This window comes from Cydia splendana, chromosome 20, assembly GCF_910591565.1.
Source record: "Cydia splendana chromosome 20, ilCydSple1.2, whole genome shotgun sequence".
Classification (NCBI taxonomy): domain Eukaryota; kingdom Metazoa; phylum Arthropoda; class Insecta; order Lepidoptera; family Tortricidae; genus Cydia; species Cydia splendana.
The window spans coordinates 5,378,593-5,396,438 of record NC_085979.1 but is presented as its reverse complement, the minus strand read 5'-3'; the positions used below and the strand labels follow the sequence as shown (position 1 = coordinate 5,396,438).

Genomic DNA, 17,846 nt, shown 5'->3' with positions numbered 1-17,846 from the left:
ACAACTCATAATTTGCATTTGATTACTTTGCCTCACATGTGAATAAAATGCAACTTTGCTGTCAGATTTTGAAGTGCAAAGTAAGCCTTTCCGAGCTGGTGTGGTGAAAAGCATGTTGTTTTTATAAGCAGAAAAAGGATAGTAGCTAAAATATTTCAACAGTTTGTTGCGTGTTATCTTTTCCTTTCCTTCAAGAGTCAATAAGTATGAGTATGAGTTTTCGAAAGATTTAAATGCATCGTTGTTAAGAAAAGTCATTAGTCATTACCCTTAAAGTCGACCTCTGTAACTTGAAGAAACTTCTACAATTACTTCTACGCAATGATTTGTCTCCTTCATTCCCTATAATAGTCAAGTGGACCAATAAAGATTATCTTATCTTATCCTTTAAAATTCAGTTTCATCACTCGATTCACTAAAAATTAGTGCCTCCGCCAATTCTTGGGACTAGTTGCCCAGCGGACCCCAGGCCTCCATGAGCCGTGGCAAAATGCCGGGATAACGCAAGCAATCACTCCATTAACTAGCTTACACATGATCAAATAGGTATTGGTAGTTTATCCCGAAATACCTCTTTTCCAGGGCGCCTGCCATGCTCAACGGTGACGCACGCGCTCCTAGCCAGCTACCTCCTCCAATCAGAGATGGGCGATTTTGAAGAGTCCGAAGTGGGCGCCGGCCGCTGCAAGCAGCTGAAGCTAGCCCCACCCTCCGCCTGCACTCCTGAACTTGAGGAGAAGGTGGTGGAACTGCATAAGACGCACCGGTGAGTTCAGTACATCCTGAATACTGATGCTGGTCCACAGCTACCTTCAGGAATGGGTCGAAAGAGTCTGAATTAGGCGCTGGCCGTTGTAAGCAGCTGAAGCTGGCCCCACCCTCCGCCTGCACTCCTGAACTTGAGGAGAAGGTGGTGGAACTGCATAAGATGCACCGGTGAGTTCATTACATCCTCAGTGATGATGGCACTAACCAGCTACCTTCAGGAATGCGTCTGAAGAGTCTGCATTAGGCGCTGGCCGTTGTAAGCAGCTGAAGCTATCCCTGCCCTCCACCTGAACTTGAAGAGAAGGTGGTGGAACTGCATAAGACGCACCGGTGAGTTCATTACATCCTCAGTGATGATGGCACTAACCAGCTACCATCAGGAATGGGTCTAAAGAGTTCCGAAGTAGGCGCCGGTCGCTGTAAGCAGCTGGAGCTAGCCCCGCCCTCTGCATGCACTCCTGAACTCGAGGAGAAGGTGGTGGAACGGCATAAGACGCACCGGTGACTTCATTACATCCTCGATGATGATGCTCCAAGCTAGATACCTTCAGGAATGGGAGATTTAAGTCTGAAGTAGGCGCTGGCAGCTCGGGCCGCTGTAAGCAGCTGTAGCCCTACCCTCCACCTGAACTTGAAGAGAAGGTGGTGGAACTGCATATTACAGACCGGTAAGTGTAACACCTGTAGTCAAAGACATGCAAGGTACTCAACCTGTGGCCCCCTGGGTTTTTTTAGGTGGCCCGCCAGGTGATGCTGGTGTAGTTAACTTTGCCATCTTAACGTCACATTTATAGAAAAAATCTGACCACCACCCACCACCTGAGGTGTCTGCGGTCTTATCAAGTGGCAGGACCATGTTCCCTACTGCGTCCTGCGTCGTTCCGGAATGTATGGCATGGAGGCCATACTAATGCAGCGGCAGCTCAGATGGTGTGGCCACGTCCTTCGAATGGATGACCACCGCTTGCCTAAAGCTGTCCTGTACTCTGAGTTGGCAGTGGGTAAGCGGAAGCACGGTGGTCAGCACCTGCGATACAAGGACGTGCTCAAACGGCATCTGAGCGCTTGCGCCATAGACCCTGAGCGGTGGGAGGAGCTTGCTGGAAGAAGGTCATCTTGGCGTTCTACCATCCCTAACGGTGTCAAAATGTTTGAGGATAACCGCCTCACAAGCTTAGACACAAAACGCTAATTACGGAAAGAGAGACCTAAGCCCTCCTACGTGTACACGCTCAACGCAGCTGGCCAACTTTATTGTCACACGTGCAATAGAGTCTTTAAGACCAAGTTCGGCCTGGCCAGCCACATAAGGGCTCATGCTAGACAACGTCCATAATGTTTATTTGGGGTCGCCGTCATCGAAAACGATGAGGAGGACTATATATATAGAAAAAATAATTCACGTGAGTGTAACCGTTGTTTAATTAATGTGACAATTGTGACTACACACCAGTATGACACATTTATATTGCAGATTAATTCCAGTAGCACATGTTGACCGCAAACAATTATATCTTGCTTCTGTTAGGCTTGCGGTCACTAATGTACACCTACTTCTTTGACACTGCGTTTACACTCTGTATTATAATAGTGCCCATATTTTAAGATTTTTTTTTCATTTACATATATAAATTTCATTTGTTATGTCAACTATTTTTTTTAATACTACGTCAGTGGGAAACAAGCATACGGCCCGCTTGATGGTAAGCAGTCTCCAGCCTATGGACACCTGCAGCTCCAGAGGTGTTACAATGCGCGTTGCCGACCCTAAAACCCCGCACCCTCGTTGAGCTCTGGCAACCTTACTTACCGGCAGGAACACAACACTATGAGTAGGGAATGCAAATCGGTTATTTTTTGTATGGAAATATTCGGTTTTTAACCGATACCGCGGTTATTTCCATACAAAAAATAACCGATTTGCATTCCTTAACTATGAGTAGGGTCTTAGTGTCTAATTATTTTAAAGACATAGAGACTGTGTCAAGTAACCTTATCTGATAATATGTTTTTGTTTAACAGAGGCCAGACCCCCGCGGAGGCCGAGCTCAACTACCTCGAGAACGCCAAAAAGCTGGCCATGTACGGGGTCGACCTTCACCCCGCCAAGGATTCCGAAAACGTTGACATTACTCTAGGAGTCTGCTCTTCTGGTCTCCTGGTGCATAGAGAGAAGTAAGTACACATACACTTAGAAGCCAGGTTACACACACACACACACACAGACACATACGGAGGCCAGAACCCTGGAAACAAGAAGCTGGCCCTGTACGGCGTCGACCTTCACCCCGCCAAGGATTCCGAAAACGTTGACATTACTCTAGGAGTCTGCTCTTCTGGACTGCTGGTGCATAGAGAGAAGTAAGTACACACACTTAGAAGCCACGTTACACATATACACAAACAGGGGTCAGAACAGTGGAGACAAGAAGCTGGCCCTGTACGGGGTCGACCTTCACCCCGCCAAGGATTCCGAAAACGTTGACGTTACACTTGGAGTCTGCTCTTCTGGTCTCCTGGTGCATAGAGAGAAGTAAGTACATACACATTTAGAAGCCAGGTTACACACACACACACATACGGAGGCCAGAACCCTGGAGACAAGAAGCTGGCCATGTACGGGGTCGACCTTCACCCTGCCAAGGATTCCGAAAACGTTGACATTACTCTAGGAGTCTGCTCTTCTGGACTCCTGGTGCATAGAGAGAAGTAAGTACACACACGCTTAGAAGCCAAAGCCAGATTATACACATACACAAACAGGGGTCAGAACCCTGGAGACAAGAAGCTGGCCATGTACGGGGTCGACCTGCACCCTGCCAAGGATTCCGAAAACGTTGACATCACACTTGGAGTCTGTTCTTCTGGACTGCTGGTGCATAGAGAGAAGTAAGTACACACACACTTAGAAGCCAGGTTACACACACACACATACAGAGGCCAGAACCCTCGAAGCCAAGAAGCTGGCCATGTACGGGGTCGACCTTCACCCTGCCAAGGATTCAGAAAACGTCGACATTACTCTAGGAGTCTGCTCTTCTGGACTGCTGGTGCATAGGGAGAAGTAAGTACACACACACTTAGGAGCCAGGTTACACACACACATACAGAGGCATGAACCCTCGAAGCCAAGAAGCTGGCCATGTACGGGGTCGACCTTCACCCTGCCAAGGATTCAGAAAACGTCGACATTACTCTAGGAGTCTGCTCTTCTGGACTGCTGGTGCATAGAGAGAAGTAAGTACGCACACATTTAGAATTCCTTCTAAATAATTCAACGGAATTAAGGGAAAAATGTAAGTTTGTTACCACAATATCTCCAGATCTGGAGGGTCATTCCATAATAAACGCTACCAAGGGTTCAAAAATGAAAATTAGTTTAAGAAGTCAACACTAACCTATTTCCATAGAAAACATACCAAACCATCATGTCAGAAAAAAAAACCGAAAAAAATCAATTTTTACATGTTTTTCATGTACTTGATCGCAACGTTTAAATGATAGGCGTAAAACTAATTTTATACAGCGATATTGGCAAGACTAATTAAAAAGAAAGTAACTGTAAACTGTTACAAATTTCCCGCAGTTATTTCAGGTAAAATATCGTAATTTTATAATTTGTCTTTAAAAATATTAAAAAGCATGGATTAATCGGTTTTTAGAAGAGTATTCTAGACTGTGGTCTCAAAGTAACACCCGAAACGAAAAAGAGATAAAAGTATGTGTAACTTTTCCCGTAATTAACTATAAGCCAAACATGTTTTGCCAAAGAAAGGCTATGATGTGAACCTATGCAAATGTGTAATAGTTGTTGTTTTAGCGTCTGCTTTAGTCGTATGTTTTAAAGTTTGAAGTTGTGTAACACCCGAAACGTGTTGTACGTCCGCCTGTCAGTCCCCGGCTTTTCTCCGTGATGGTTAGTGCTAGAAAGCTGCAATTTGGCATGGATACATAAATCAATCATGGCGACAAAGTAGTAACACAAAAACTACAAAAACAATTTTTTTTAGGTTTGCTCCTGTACAAAATATTTTTAATTTTTTTGCGACTTTAATCCTGTGATGTGGGGTGTCGTTGGATAGATCTTTTAAAATGAATAGGTGTCACCATCAACCATTTTTTGATTAAGTGAATATTTTCGGTAATATTCGCATCGAAAGAAAAATAATTATGATATCTTCGAGAAACAGTTTTTATTGTTAAGATTAATGTATTTTATAATAATTCAGCATTTATTACTTATGTTTTTAATCGAATTTATTAAAAAGACAATTATTTCAATAAAATGAGCCATAATTTCGTATAAATCTGTCTTAATTTCGTACTCGTAACACCCGAAACGAACCATGAGTAACACCCGAAACAGGTAATTTATTTTATTAAAATTAATTGAAAAGTGATACTAAGTGTTACTTCAGTGTTTCAGTAGACTATACTAACTATTATTACTTGACATAAATAAAACTGGAGGTTACTTGACAAAATTCGCTAAATTATGCATTTTGGTACTGATGGTCAGAAGGTATAGGCCAATTCTCGTAACGCCCGAAACAGCTACTTTTTAGTGATTCTCTCGTTATTGCTCTTATACTTTAATTATGTGTGTACAGGAAAAGAAAATATTATCAAAGTAGTAGATGAATCAATAGTTATAACCTCCTAGTTCCTGTTACAATATCGAATAAAACCTTATTTTAAGAGTTCAAGTGTAACACCCGAAACGGTGGAATGACCCTGGATGTACTTACGAGAAAAAAAATTAAATTTATTGATTTCGGATGTGATTAAGACAACGGAACTAAACCAAGCATTTCAAGATAAAAACATTTTTTTTCAATAAAAGCTTACCATATCATGTAGAGGAGTTTTTGTGACGACATTATGGTCACGTCTATTACAGATATAAAAATTAAAAATCACATAGAGACACCGCATCGACAATTCGACAGACACCAAGAGAGATCGAACATTTCGATTTCTTTGTCCAATCGATTTATCATAAAACATAATTATTTATAATAAAATGGAGGATGAAACGGTATTAAATGATATTTTAGTATTTGAAATATATAAAATCGCTTCAGCACTTCATTAATTACTAGCTTTTGCCTGCGACTTCGTCTGCGCGGAATTAGTGACAGCAGCTAAAGTAGATATAGCGCCTGGATAATGCTAATAGCAATCATTCAATTCGCGCATTGCCCACTTCAATTATCAGGCAATTCATTAACTCTTTCAATTCCACCCCCCTTTGCACTCTCTTCAGGGATGATTTCCGACATAAAATCTATCCTATGTCCTTCCCCGGGACTCAAACTATCTCTATACCAAATTTAAGCTAAATCGGTTCAGCGGCTTAAGCGTGAAGAGGTAACAGACAGACAGACAGACAGCCTTTATAATATTAGTATGAATAAGCTAAAGTCTCAGTAACAATGAGCATTTATTATAATTCCATTTTATTTTCAGACTACGCATCAACCGCTTCGCCTGGCCGAAGATCCTTAAGATCAGCTACAAGCGACACAACTTCTACGTGAAACTGCGGCCAGGAGAGTTCGAGCAATTTGAATCCACTGTCGGCTTCAAGCTTGTCAACCATCGGGCTGCTAAGAAGCTTTGGAAGACTTGTGTCGAACACCATACGTTCTTTAGGTGAGATTTGGGAATAAGTGCCATCGTCACTAAGTCCACCCATCCATCCATGGACGTGGGGTCTTCCCATGGACAGTTCAGTGTTAAAATTAGTACATCTACCAGTGGGGAGACACTCTTCATTCCGGGCAAACTCGGCCCCGTTCGGCTCAGCATTGCTCCGAGCAATTATTATGGTTAGCACCACTAGACTTCCTTTTGCGTGCCATGACCACAGATAAGATAATGACTTGAATTTTGACAACCCTAAATAGCCGAAAGGGATAGTTCCATACATTAGAAAGGGATAGTATGATTCGTCCCTGAATCGCTGTGAAACTTCGGTTTTGTAGGAAGTGTCCTTTCTGTACGGTAGTACTATTTATTCTGTGCTTCTACGTGAAACTGAGGCCAGAAGAGTTCGAACAATTTGAATCCTCCTGTCGGCTTCAGTTTGAAGCCTTCAAACTTGTGGAAGCCTTGTGTCGAACAACATGCATTCTTTAGGTAAGTTTGTTTGTATGAGGATTCAGGTCTGGAGAGGCGAACAATTTGAATCCACTTTTTCGAAACGTGATCCAAATGGAGTCCAGGGAGCGTGCATGAATTGTAGGGGGTAGCGCTGCTTAGCGCCACTTGTACCATTCACTAACTCGGGGTTAACTGGTTAAACCTATAGTTACCATGATTACCAGTACAATTTGACACTGTGTTAACGGTTTAACCGGTTAACCCCGAATTAGTGGGATGGTGCAAGTTGCGCTTAGAGGCGTTACGCGTTAAAGTTTGTGATTCACGTCATGGCTGTCATGAGGTAGAATGTCCAACGCGCACGGTGTATTGACTGTTGTTTTTTTCTAGGTTGATGTCTCCGGAGCCGCCACCGAAGGGAACCCTCTTCCCCCGGCTGGGCTCGAAGTACCGCTACTCCGGGCGCACGCTGTACCAGACGCACGGCGCGGCGCCGCAGCGCACGCAGCCCAACTTCGCCCGCACGCTCTCCTCCCGCCAGCTCTCCTCACGCAGCATGGACGGTGAGTGCACTGTTATTTACAGGTCATTTCACAAAAGCCGGCACGAATGCACAGACAAGACATCCTTCAGACTGAGCATAGTTAGCTCTACCCCCTCTACCACAAATACGGTAGTTTTACTCCATTTTCGAGTCGAAAGCGTCTTTGTGTAACGTCCGTGTCTTTAAACGGACCAATCACGGCACGGGACCTCGCTCACCTCGTCCCCCGCACCCCCGTATTTTTGGCAGCATCGGTTTCATGAAATAATTGCTCTAAACTAGAGCATGGTCTAATAAAACATGGTCTTCTATTCCCAGAGTGACACGGGCCTACGTCACAATAACATTGCCACTTTATTTCAACATAACATGTTACATGGGTACATTATACCTATGGTTAATAAGTTAAAATATTTCTTTATAATTTTATAATTTTCATTTATATGTATTTTATCTTAAATTTTACAATAACACGTCATTTTTAATTATTCGTTAGCAATATCTTCCGATTCACGAAAGAAATTTCAGACGTTCGGGTAATTCTGTTTACATTACTGGCAACACAGGATAGCGCTGTCACATTTGACAATTCGGATCTAGATAACTTCATGCCCTGACCGTCATCCTTGTCGAACGCGTGTTAATTGTTATTTCCTTCTCGCTCAGTGTCAGCAGTCGCAGTGTTTTCCAAACTTTTCACGTCGTAAGCTTGGTAATTAATGTGTAACTGTGAATTAGTTTTTCAAACGTTTGTCTTGTATAGATAAATAAAGTTTAATTTAATACATTAGATTTGTTTTATTTTACTATGTTTCTACATTAATAACTTAAAATTAATGCCGTTAAAATAATTTTCACCGTTGGTTAAAATTCTCCCACATTTTAAAGTTTGAGAACCTGTAAACAGCATGATGACGTAGGCCCGTGTCAGTTAGGTCATACGCGAATCTCGGAATAGAGTACCAGGCGGAGTATATTATTAATTTATTATACCATGAACTAGAGGATTCCTAGTCTATGCACGAATGGAACGAATGAGCGAATGAAAATATACACGGTGGCTAAAAAATAACTACATTCCCGTTGCCAGGGAGGTTTTGGGATTATACTGAGCTACTTTTACTATGGAACCAACACCGAAATCGCGAAAAAAAAATTTACCCTCCCATAGAAAATGGACCAGCCAAAATGTATGAAACATCCTGTATATGTGTGTGTTTAACCAATAAAATGCCACATTAACCAATAAAATGGCGATTTTGACTGTATACCGATACAGGTGTCATGTCATTCATACAATGAAAGTTTCGTTAGTTCCATTAGTGCCGGATTTCGTGAAACGACCTTTGTTTTATTTTAACAAACAATTTAATAGCAGAATTACAGCGCAACTATGAGGAACTTTTCTCTAAATTAGAATCACTCACTATGCTTAGGATTCTATTGAAAAATTTTTCGCTTGCTGGAACTCCTCGTTAGCATTGGGGGCAACGAATAAAACGAAAAAGTTCTCGTTTTATTTAATTTATTTTCTCTTTGTGAGGTACTTATTTTATGCAAAATGTTTTATTACTACTTTCCACTAAAAAAGTGTTACATGTCACACTATGTCAAAAATTAAATTCGCCTGAACTGCAAGAAAACATTATGTATACAGACTCTACCTATTCTCAATACCCTAGACTATAGTTATTATATCGAAGATCTTAATAGTACATAAAATTAGGTCACAGACGCGCAGAATATAGCAGTAAGACTATTAGAGCATCGTGCAGATAATGTAAACACTCACAACAAAGTACCATACATACCCGTTTATTACATTCTGTTGCCAAATTGCAACACCAATTTATATCTGTACCTACACCTACAATAGTATAAATAGTATAATGCAACATACGTTTGATTTATTTAGAACTTTTAATTATTATAAGAGTTAGAAGCATTTAAATTTTTGAAATGAAACCTTCTTTAGCGGCGCTGAGCACTTTTTGTGATGGGGAAAAAATGTTCAACTCGCGACAGGGAAGATTCGTAAGACGTGACGTCACGTGTGACGGACACTGTTACAATGTCATTGAGTTTTTCTTTATTGATTTAAATGCCATCTAGTGCGTTTCCCTCTAACTGGTACTAATATAACTCGAGTACTAACAGTGATGTGCTTAGGGGTTTCAAGTAATGCGACGAAATAACGCTAGATGGCGTTAACCTCAATTATACACATACATAGTGCTTCAGACATTCATTGAGTTTTCACTTCTGCCGGCACTCCCGGAGTGCAACCCGTTGTTTTTTTTTTATGAAATCTGTTTTTTCGCTCCTAATTTTAACCATAATCGAAAAAATCTAAAAAAGTCAAACGTAGGGCCATAGCTATAATGGTTAATATACATACAATTATGTAAAAATATTTTCCATAATGTCAATATCCAGAGAGGAAAATGGGTACTACCTACGTTTGTATGGAGAAACGGCCGTCCCCTTTCCTCTTAGCCGACTGACGGCGCGATTCGTTAAATGAATTAGAGATTCACTAGATATGAAATAGTAAAGATATGTGACGTTCCACGGCAAAAGGTGCCTTGTGGCGGCCGCAATAATATTGGAGCGGCGTTAATAATAGCGTAAGCGCCAACCGCCATAAGGTACCTTTTGTCGTGGAACGTCACATATCTTTACTATTTCATATCTAGTGAATCTCTAATTCATTTCCCGAATCGCGCCGTTGAAGTCTCTTTTCTCTAAGAATAACACGTATACCTTTTAGGTTTTATGTCTGGTGAATAAGATTCATAATCGTATATTTTCACATGTCCGTTCAATAGCATAAATCAATGCATCATTACCGCAAATTCGTTTATTACATCATACTGTAAACAGTGTAAACGTATTCCATGAATAAGTAGTCATTTGTTCTGAGAAACGCTTCTGTGGCTGTCTGTTTACATTACAGTCTAGTTATATTGTTGCGCTTAAAAAAAGTTAGTTTAGGAAAGGCGTTATGCAACAATTTAAAACGCAATTTGAAGCCAAAAGTTTGAGTAATTCTGTAAAAAGTTCGCGCGGTTATCATACTGTTTCTCCGCACGCGCCGCGTCACACGTCACAAATAAAATAAGCTCAACCACATAATAATTAGACAAATGATATCATCCTGCTTTCCCCGAAACACTGTCATCAATGACAGCGCGCGACCTTGTCCGCGCGGGTCACCGGTGACGTTTGATGGTTGCGATAAGTGAATTTTAGCACTGCCGTATATTACTCATACTTATTGTCACCTTGCCAGCCAGATGCATTATAGGACGGTGTTATGCGAGAATGAGCAATATGGGCATATATTTAATTTTTTTTTTATATTTGGTTTTTTTTTTTTTTTGGACCCTGGTATGTCCTTAAACTACGTCCAAGACCACCGGTGGACGGGCAGCAGCGTCCCTCAAATTCGGTGTACTCGACTGCGATCGCCAACCCGCCTGCCAAGCGTGGCGATTATGGCATACACCCCCCAAAGGGGGAGGCCTATGTTCAGCAGTGGACGTCTTATGGCTGAGATGATGATGATGATTTAATATATTTAGCTTTTTAGGGTTCCGTATTCAAAGGGTATAAATAGGACCCTATTATTAAGACTTCACTGTCCGTCTGTCCATCGTGTCTCTCACCAGGCTGTATCTCATGAACCGTGATAGCTGAACTGTTGAAATTTTCACAGATTATGTATTTCTATTGCCGTTATAACAGAAAATACTAAAAAGCACGGAACCCTCGGTGAGCGAGTCCGCCTCGCACTTGTCCGGTTTTTATAGATAAGTTGCCTGCTAATCAATTGGGTTTTTCTGAAACAATTCAGATTGTTAAACCTATTAGATTTTTACTACTGTCTGAAACCTAGCTAGCTAATTTTCATTATAGGTCAGGTTAATACGCTGACTATGTTACTCAGCTTACACTGATAATACTTATTTTTTTTCTCCACAAAATGCCGCAACATTTTTGGTTCGGTCTCGTGCCATGCGTTCCAAACGTCAGAGCACTAAAGTGAAGTAGGCGATATTAATAACATTATTTAATCAACCGGCGTTACGCGTAACGTACACAGTCTGGCCCAGACTCTCGCCAGTGCAGAGGCCGTCAGTGAAAAATACCTAAATTTAGATATTTACATGAATGAGTCTACATCTACATAGACATTAGTCATCTCTTTTTTTCTACATACTGCATCAACATTCTTGGTTCTCTCTCGCACCGCGCGCTCCAAACATCAGAGCACTAAAGTGAAGTAGACGATATTAATAACATTATTTACTCAACCGGCGTTACGCGTAACGTACACAGTCCGGCCCAGACTCTCGCCAGTGCAGTGTCGGTCAGTGAAAAATACCTAAATTTAGATATTTACATGAATGAGTCTACATCTACATAGACATTAGTCATCTCTTTTTTTCTACATACTGCATCAACATTCTTGGTTCTCTCTCGCACCGCGCGCTCCAAACACCAGAGCACTAAAGTGAAGTAGACGATATTAATAACATTATTTACTCAACCGGCGTTACGCGTAACGTACACAGTCCGGCCCAGACTCTCGCCAGTGCAGTGTCGGTCAGTGAAAAATACCTAAATTTAGATATTTACATGAATGAGTCTACATTGACAGTAGACATCTGTTTTTTTCTACATAATGCATCAACATTCTTGGTTCTCTCTCGCACCGCGCGCTCCAAACACCAGAGCACTAAAGTGAAGTAGACGATATTAATAACATTATTTACTCAACCGGCGTTACGCGTAACGTACACAGTCCGGCCCAGACTCTCGCCAGTGCAGTGTCGGTCAGTGAAAAATACCTAAATTTAGATATTTACATGAATGAGTCTACATTGACAGTAGACATCTGTTTTTTTCTACATAATGCATCAACATTCTTGGTTCTCTCTCGCACCGCGCGCTCCAAACACCAGAGCACTAAAGTGAAGTAGACGATATTAATAACATTATTTACTCAACCGGCGTTACGCGTAACGTACACAGTCCGGCCCAGACTCTCGCCAGTGCAGTGTCGGTCAGTGAAAAATACCTAAATTTAGATATTTACATGAATGAGTCTACATTGACAGTAGACATCTGTTTTTTTCTACATAATGCATCAACATTCTTGGTTCTCTCTCGCACCGCGCGCTCCAAACACCAGAGCACTAAAGTGAAGTAGACGATATTAATAACATTATTTACTCAACCGGCGTTACGCGTAACGTACACAGTCCGGCCCAGACTCTCGCCAGTGCAGTGTCGGTCAGTGAAAAATACCTAAATTTAGATATTTACATGAATGAGTCTACATTGACAGTAGACATCTGTTTTTTTCTACATACTGCATCAACATTCTTGGTTCTCTCTCGCACCGCGCGCTCCAAACATCAGAGCACTAAAGTGAAGTAGACGATATTAATAACATTATTTACTCAACCGGCGTTACGCGTAACGTACACAGTCCGGCCCAGACTCTCGCCAGTGCAGTGTCGGTCAGTGAAAAATACCTAAATTTAGATATTTACATGAATGAGTCTACATTGACAGTAGACATCTGTTTTTTTCTACATAATGCATCAACATTCTTGGTTCTCTCTCGCACCGCGCGCTCCAAACACCAGAGCACTAAAGTGAAGTAGACGATATTAATAACATTATTTACTCAACCGGCGTTACGCGTAACGTACACAGTCCGGCCCAGACTCTCGCCAGTGCAGTGTCGGTCAGTGAAAAATACCTAATTTATAGATTACAGTGAAAGTGCAAGTGAAAATGGTTTTCATGGATTGTTGTCGGGCGCGTTAGTATTTTGGCTATTATTTTTATCCGTTTTTTGGTTTAAAAGTCCTATAAGGCGACTTGCGCTTTCCAGGGTTAGCCATCGAACTCGGTGTTAACTGTTTATGAAGGTTAAACTGTACTGTTAACTCCGAGTTTAAATGGTTAACGCCGAGTTAGTTGACTAACCCTGGAACTCGCAAGTGGCCCTTAAAGTAGGTAGTTGTGAATGATAGTTAGGTTAGGTTACATTAATAGAGGCAAACAAAAATAGAGCCTTCTTTAATTATGTTATGGGCTAAATCGACCAAGTTTAAGGCATTTATTCTGAAGTTGTTAGGATACTTATTTTGGTTTTGCCTATTTGAGTCTAGGGCTTGGTTGCGTTTCTGTCAAATGTCAAACGTCTGTGTCAAACTCGTGATAACGATACAGGTCGCATTGTTCGTGAAATTTCGTGAGCATTTGTTCGATAAAAATGTTTTTTGTCGATTTAATTTTTAGGTTGTTTTCAAAATGTTGGCTCTATAGTGGTTCGAGGGGTTTGCAGCTCACAGACTAGTTAAACTAGAGAGACTATACTCTGTATCTTTAGGTATTTAAATAAAAGTAAACAAAATCTACCCTTAAATGGCCAGTTGAGGGTAGATGAAATTACATGATCAAATAAATGCAGGTTAAAGTCAGGTCGTTCAGTGACAGATCCAGGCGGTTTTGTATTTGGTCGGTGGTAAATGTTATAACTACCCGAAAATTTACAAATTGTTTGTTTACTTTTATTTAAATACCTAAAGATACAGAGTATAGACTTTATCAATTATAGAACCGCAATAAAACTATCGTCCCCAACTATATCTAGAAAGTAAACAAGGATGTATTAATAAGCTATTAAATAACGTTGTTTATTTTAAGCGTAATTGCCCGTCATTGCTGTGAACCCATTAACGTGTTATGTTTATACCTAGTTGAGTGGTTAAAATATCACAGCTGGATATAATTGGGTTATTTTAAGCTTGTAGTTTTTTGGTGCTTTTATTTTATACCTTTAAACGAGCAATTTTTGTATATTTATTTATGTATATGTGTATTTCGGGGATCTCGGAAACGGTTCTAACGATTTCGATGAAATTTGCTATATTGGGAGTTTTCGGGGTTGAAAAATGAATAGGTAGGTCTTATCTCTGGGAAAACGCGCATTTTTGAGTTTTTAACTTTTTATATGTTTTCGCTTAAGCTCGGTCTCCCAGATATTTTTATCATTAAAGTATTTACTACTTGTGAGTCTAAGAATAGTAGGGGGCCTTAAAGGGTTTCGCATTTAGCCGACATTTCCTAACAAGTATCTATACCTACACGACTAATTAACATTTGACATTTACGCTAGCGACTGCGTGAACTCGATTGCATTCCATCTTGATCGCACCTATACATCAGTGCGAGCAAGATGGACTGTGATCTAGTTCACGCATTCGCTAGCGTAAACGTCAAGTGTCAACTCATGGTAGCCGTACTGTATAAGAGGAATGTAGCAAAAGTAGAGTCAAAACAACGAATGGATTCATTTTTAAGACACTAACACATACTACATTTTTAAAAGACTTCCAAAAGGAAGAACGGTCTCTAAAAAAACAATATAAATGAAAAATTTATTATCAAGCGGAAAGCATTACGTATTCATTTTCGACACATGTCACCAAGGAGGAGTTTTGACAGGAAGGTGTAAAGTTTCGGCGGTTTCGCGGCCGGCTCCCTGACACTGCGGGGTTGCGAAATGCATCCTATTATAGTTCGTTTTTTTTAGCATTAGAAAAATACTACGCGATCTTGACGTCTTTAAATTGAAAAACGCTTTTTAAAAATCAGTAACTATTACTTATGAAAGCAAAAGAATGTAAATAATCGTATACGATTCATAACTGTGACATATTTGCCGTGACTTATTTTTCAAAAGTGTTTTTCAATAAAAAGACACGTCAAGATTGTTTACCTTTTTTCTAATGCTAAAAAAACGAACTATTATAAGCAACAACTAGTTGCATGAAAATAAAGATTTTTCATCTCATTTCATTTCAATCTTCTGTCTGATTTTGTAGAGTACTAGTGTATCTGCATTGATAAATTTAGACGTTTGTGGTGTGCAATATTATCTCAACTAGGCCGCGCTGCCAATTGCATTGAATTATTAGTAGAGATGCCCCGAATAGTGGTTTTGGCCGAATACCGAATATTCGGCCCCTCTCGGCCGAAGCGCCGAATATTCGGCATAACATTTGTACAATTACGAGTCACATTTATTATGATAACTGTTCGCCAACAAAGCACAACGTTTGCTAAGATGTAATTTTTGTTGGTCAGAACTAGTGAATGTAGTCAGAGTCAATAAAATCGGACCCATGATAAAAATAAAATTATTAGTAACCAACAAATGCTCGAAAAGCAGTCTTCGTATTTAACAGCTTCCAAGAAAACATTTTAATCGTTAAATTTTGTGGTTTGCGGTTATTTTTATTATGTAATTTATCTTTTAGGTAGGTGTAAGAGATATTCGGTATTCGGCCGAATGTTGACTACTATTCGGCAAAGTTGCCGAATATCGAATAGTTGCCGAATATTCGTGGCATCTCTAATTATTACTCTCGCCGATCGCTTGTGCAATGTGGAATGCGATATTCTATTGAGATTACTTGGCCGATTCATTCATTGATGTAAATAGATTTTATCTATATTAGTGGCACTTTGAAATAATTACTGTTTAATGTAGTAAAGATGTGGGGGGACAATGTTTTTAGCAGTCTGTAGCAGTCAGCATGGTGCTTTTCGAGCGATGGCGCCATAACCTTTGGCCTACTGTCGAGTAGATGGCGTTAATTTCAATATTTAACAATTAACACATATCAGTGAAAGAATAAGGATCAAAGTAAAATGGCGTTCTAACAGATTTAATCTTCTGTCGAAAATGGCAGTAAATTTACTGTGGCTACATAATTTACCATGACAGTAACTCTCTATACACTCTATTCTCTTTGATAATACGATTTTCGCTTACCATCAGGAAGCATATGGCCATATGCTTATTTGCCACCGTCATGATATTAAAAGAAACAAGAATGAGGTCAAAGTTAAACAGTTTAACGGCGATCTCCAACTTAACCTTTTAACACATTCAGCGCTAATCACGACATGTTGTCGCTGCCTCTACGAAGCATTATCGCTACATACCGGGAAACCCATGTTATCGGCTACGACCGTAGCTCAGCGGTGAATGTGCTAACTGTTTTCTATCTCTTTCTATTCCAGCGCTGGCCGCCGAAGAGAAAGCGAGCACGCTGCCACCGGAGGCGGCGAAGAGACACACCATGCCGCCGCAGCCGGCGCCGCGGCCCCCGGCCAAGGACAAGGTAGAGTGAACCTTCGGTTATGGTGATAAGGTTTAATTTTAACTGATACTGTGTGTAATACAGTCCATTGTTTTCAAGTATATGGTTTAGACACACCGGCCAAGGACAAGGTAGAGTGGAGCTTCGGGTATGGTGTTAAGGTTTATTTTTAACTGATACTGTGTGTAATACACAGTATCAGTTAACCTCCTAAGACCCAGCCATACAACTGAAAATTGCCACAGAAATTTTAACCTTTAGTGTAGGAAATAGAGTTGATTTTGCGTTGTTTAAAAAAACAGCAAAAGCAACTCTGTTGCAATCGAATATGATTTAAATTTCATTGAACTGAATAAGTACTATAGGTAGAACCTTGGGCCTTTAGGAGGTTAAGTAAATGTTTTAGACCAGTGAGAGAATTACCATGCTAAAGAGCTTATGCCATTGAAATAAGGTTTCATTTCATCTGGCATGTTGTGAAGGATTATTCACTTGTTCTCTTTAGCGCCACTTGCACCATACAGGGTTAGCTCACTAACCCGAGGTTAATAGGTTAAACCTGGAGTTACCATGGTTATCAGTACAATTCGACACTGGGTTAACGGTTAACTCCGGGTTATTGGCTAACCCTGGCTGGCGCAAGTGGCCCTAAGAGCGTTAAAATTTGAAGTTTGAAAAGTGAGAATTTTGATACCCGCCAGTTTTCAATTTGTCTCAGGAAGTGAATTTTTGTCTCAGCGTTGGCAAAAGTGTGATAGAATGATTCTCCGAGGGTCGGGTGAACATCGGTAGGTCAGTTGATCAGAGCGATCGGACCGGTGTTTTAAAAGGTCTCAAGTTCGAATCTTGATCTTCTTGTTCCATTTTATTTTCATATAGTTCGAGAAAAAACAAAAATACATAAGAATGTATATTGTAGTTACACAATAATATGATTTTAGTATTACACCTCATGATGTTTACGAGATATGCATGAGACAGCTTCTTAGGGAGGACGAATGTCATTCACTGTCATTTTGAATGCAGCTATTTCAAGAATGACATGTTTTTTCCTGTATTTGGTGTACAGTCTGACAAAAAAGAGTAGAAATTTAAAAGTGGCAATACTGTAGTGTCGGCCCGTTTTCTTATATAAATTGGTTTGAAAGGGAAATTTCTACTCTTTTTTGTCAGACTATAATCGTGTCACTAAATTAATACACAGTAGTTTAAAAAATCTTAGAAGCAATTGATCGGAT

The 17,846-nt window shown here is 40.4% G+C and overlaps 1 protein-coding gene and 1 long non-coding RNA gene across 15 annotated transcripts in view; both read left to right on the top strand.

Annotated features, from left to right (window-relative positions):
• LOC134800864 (uncharacterized) overlaps positions 1-17,846 on the top strand; it is a 255,606-nt gene that overhangs the window by 218,985 nt on the left and 18,775 nt on the right. The gene's annotated exons all lie outside the window — the stretch shown is intronic.
• LOC134800689 (protein 4.1 homolog) overlaps positions 1-17,846 on the top strand; it is a 118,342-nt gene that overhangs the window by 84,843 nt on the left and 15,653 nt on the right. For 5 of the 14 annotated variants that reach the window (XM_063773175.1, XM_063773171.1, XM_063773172.1 and 2 more), the window contains 5 exons: positions 583-766; positions 2,791-2,943; positions 6,238-6,423; positions 7,264-7,436; positions 16,529-16,629. In XM_063773175.1, the coding sequence (XP_063629245.1) occupies positions 583-766; positions 2,791-2,943; positions 6,238-6,423; positions 7,264-7,436; positions 16,529-16,629 (797 nt within the window). Of the gene's footprint in view, positions 1-582; positions 767-837; positions 937-996; positions 1,099-1,171; positions 1,270-2,790; positions 2,944-3,030; positions 3,130-3,367; positions 3,478-3,901; positions 4,006-6,237; positions 6,424-7,263; positions 7,437-13,133; positions 13,254-16,528; positions 16,630-17,846 lie in introns of those variants that run through there. The other 9 variants (XM_063773183.1, XM_063773180.1, XM_063773181.1 and 6 more) reach the window with 8 other exon arrangements.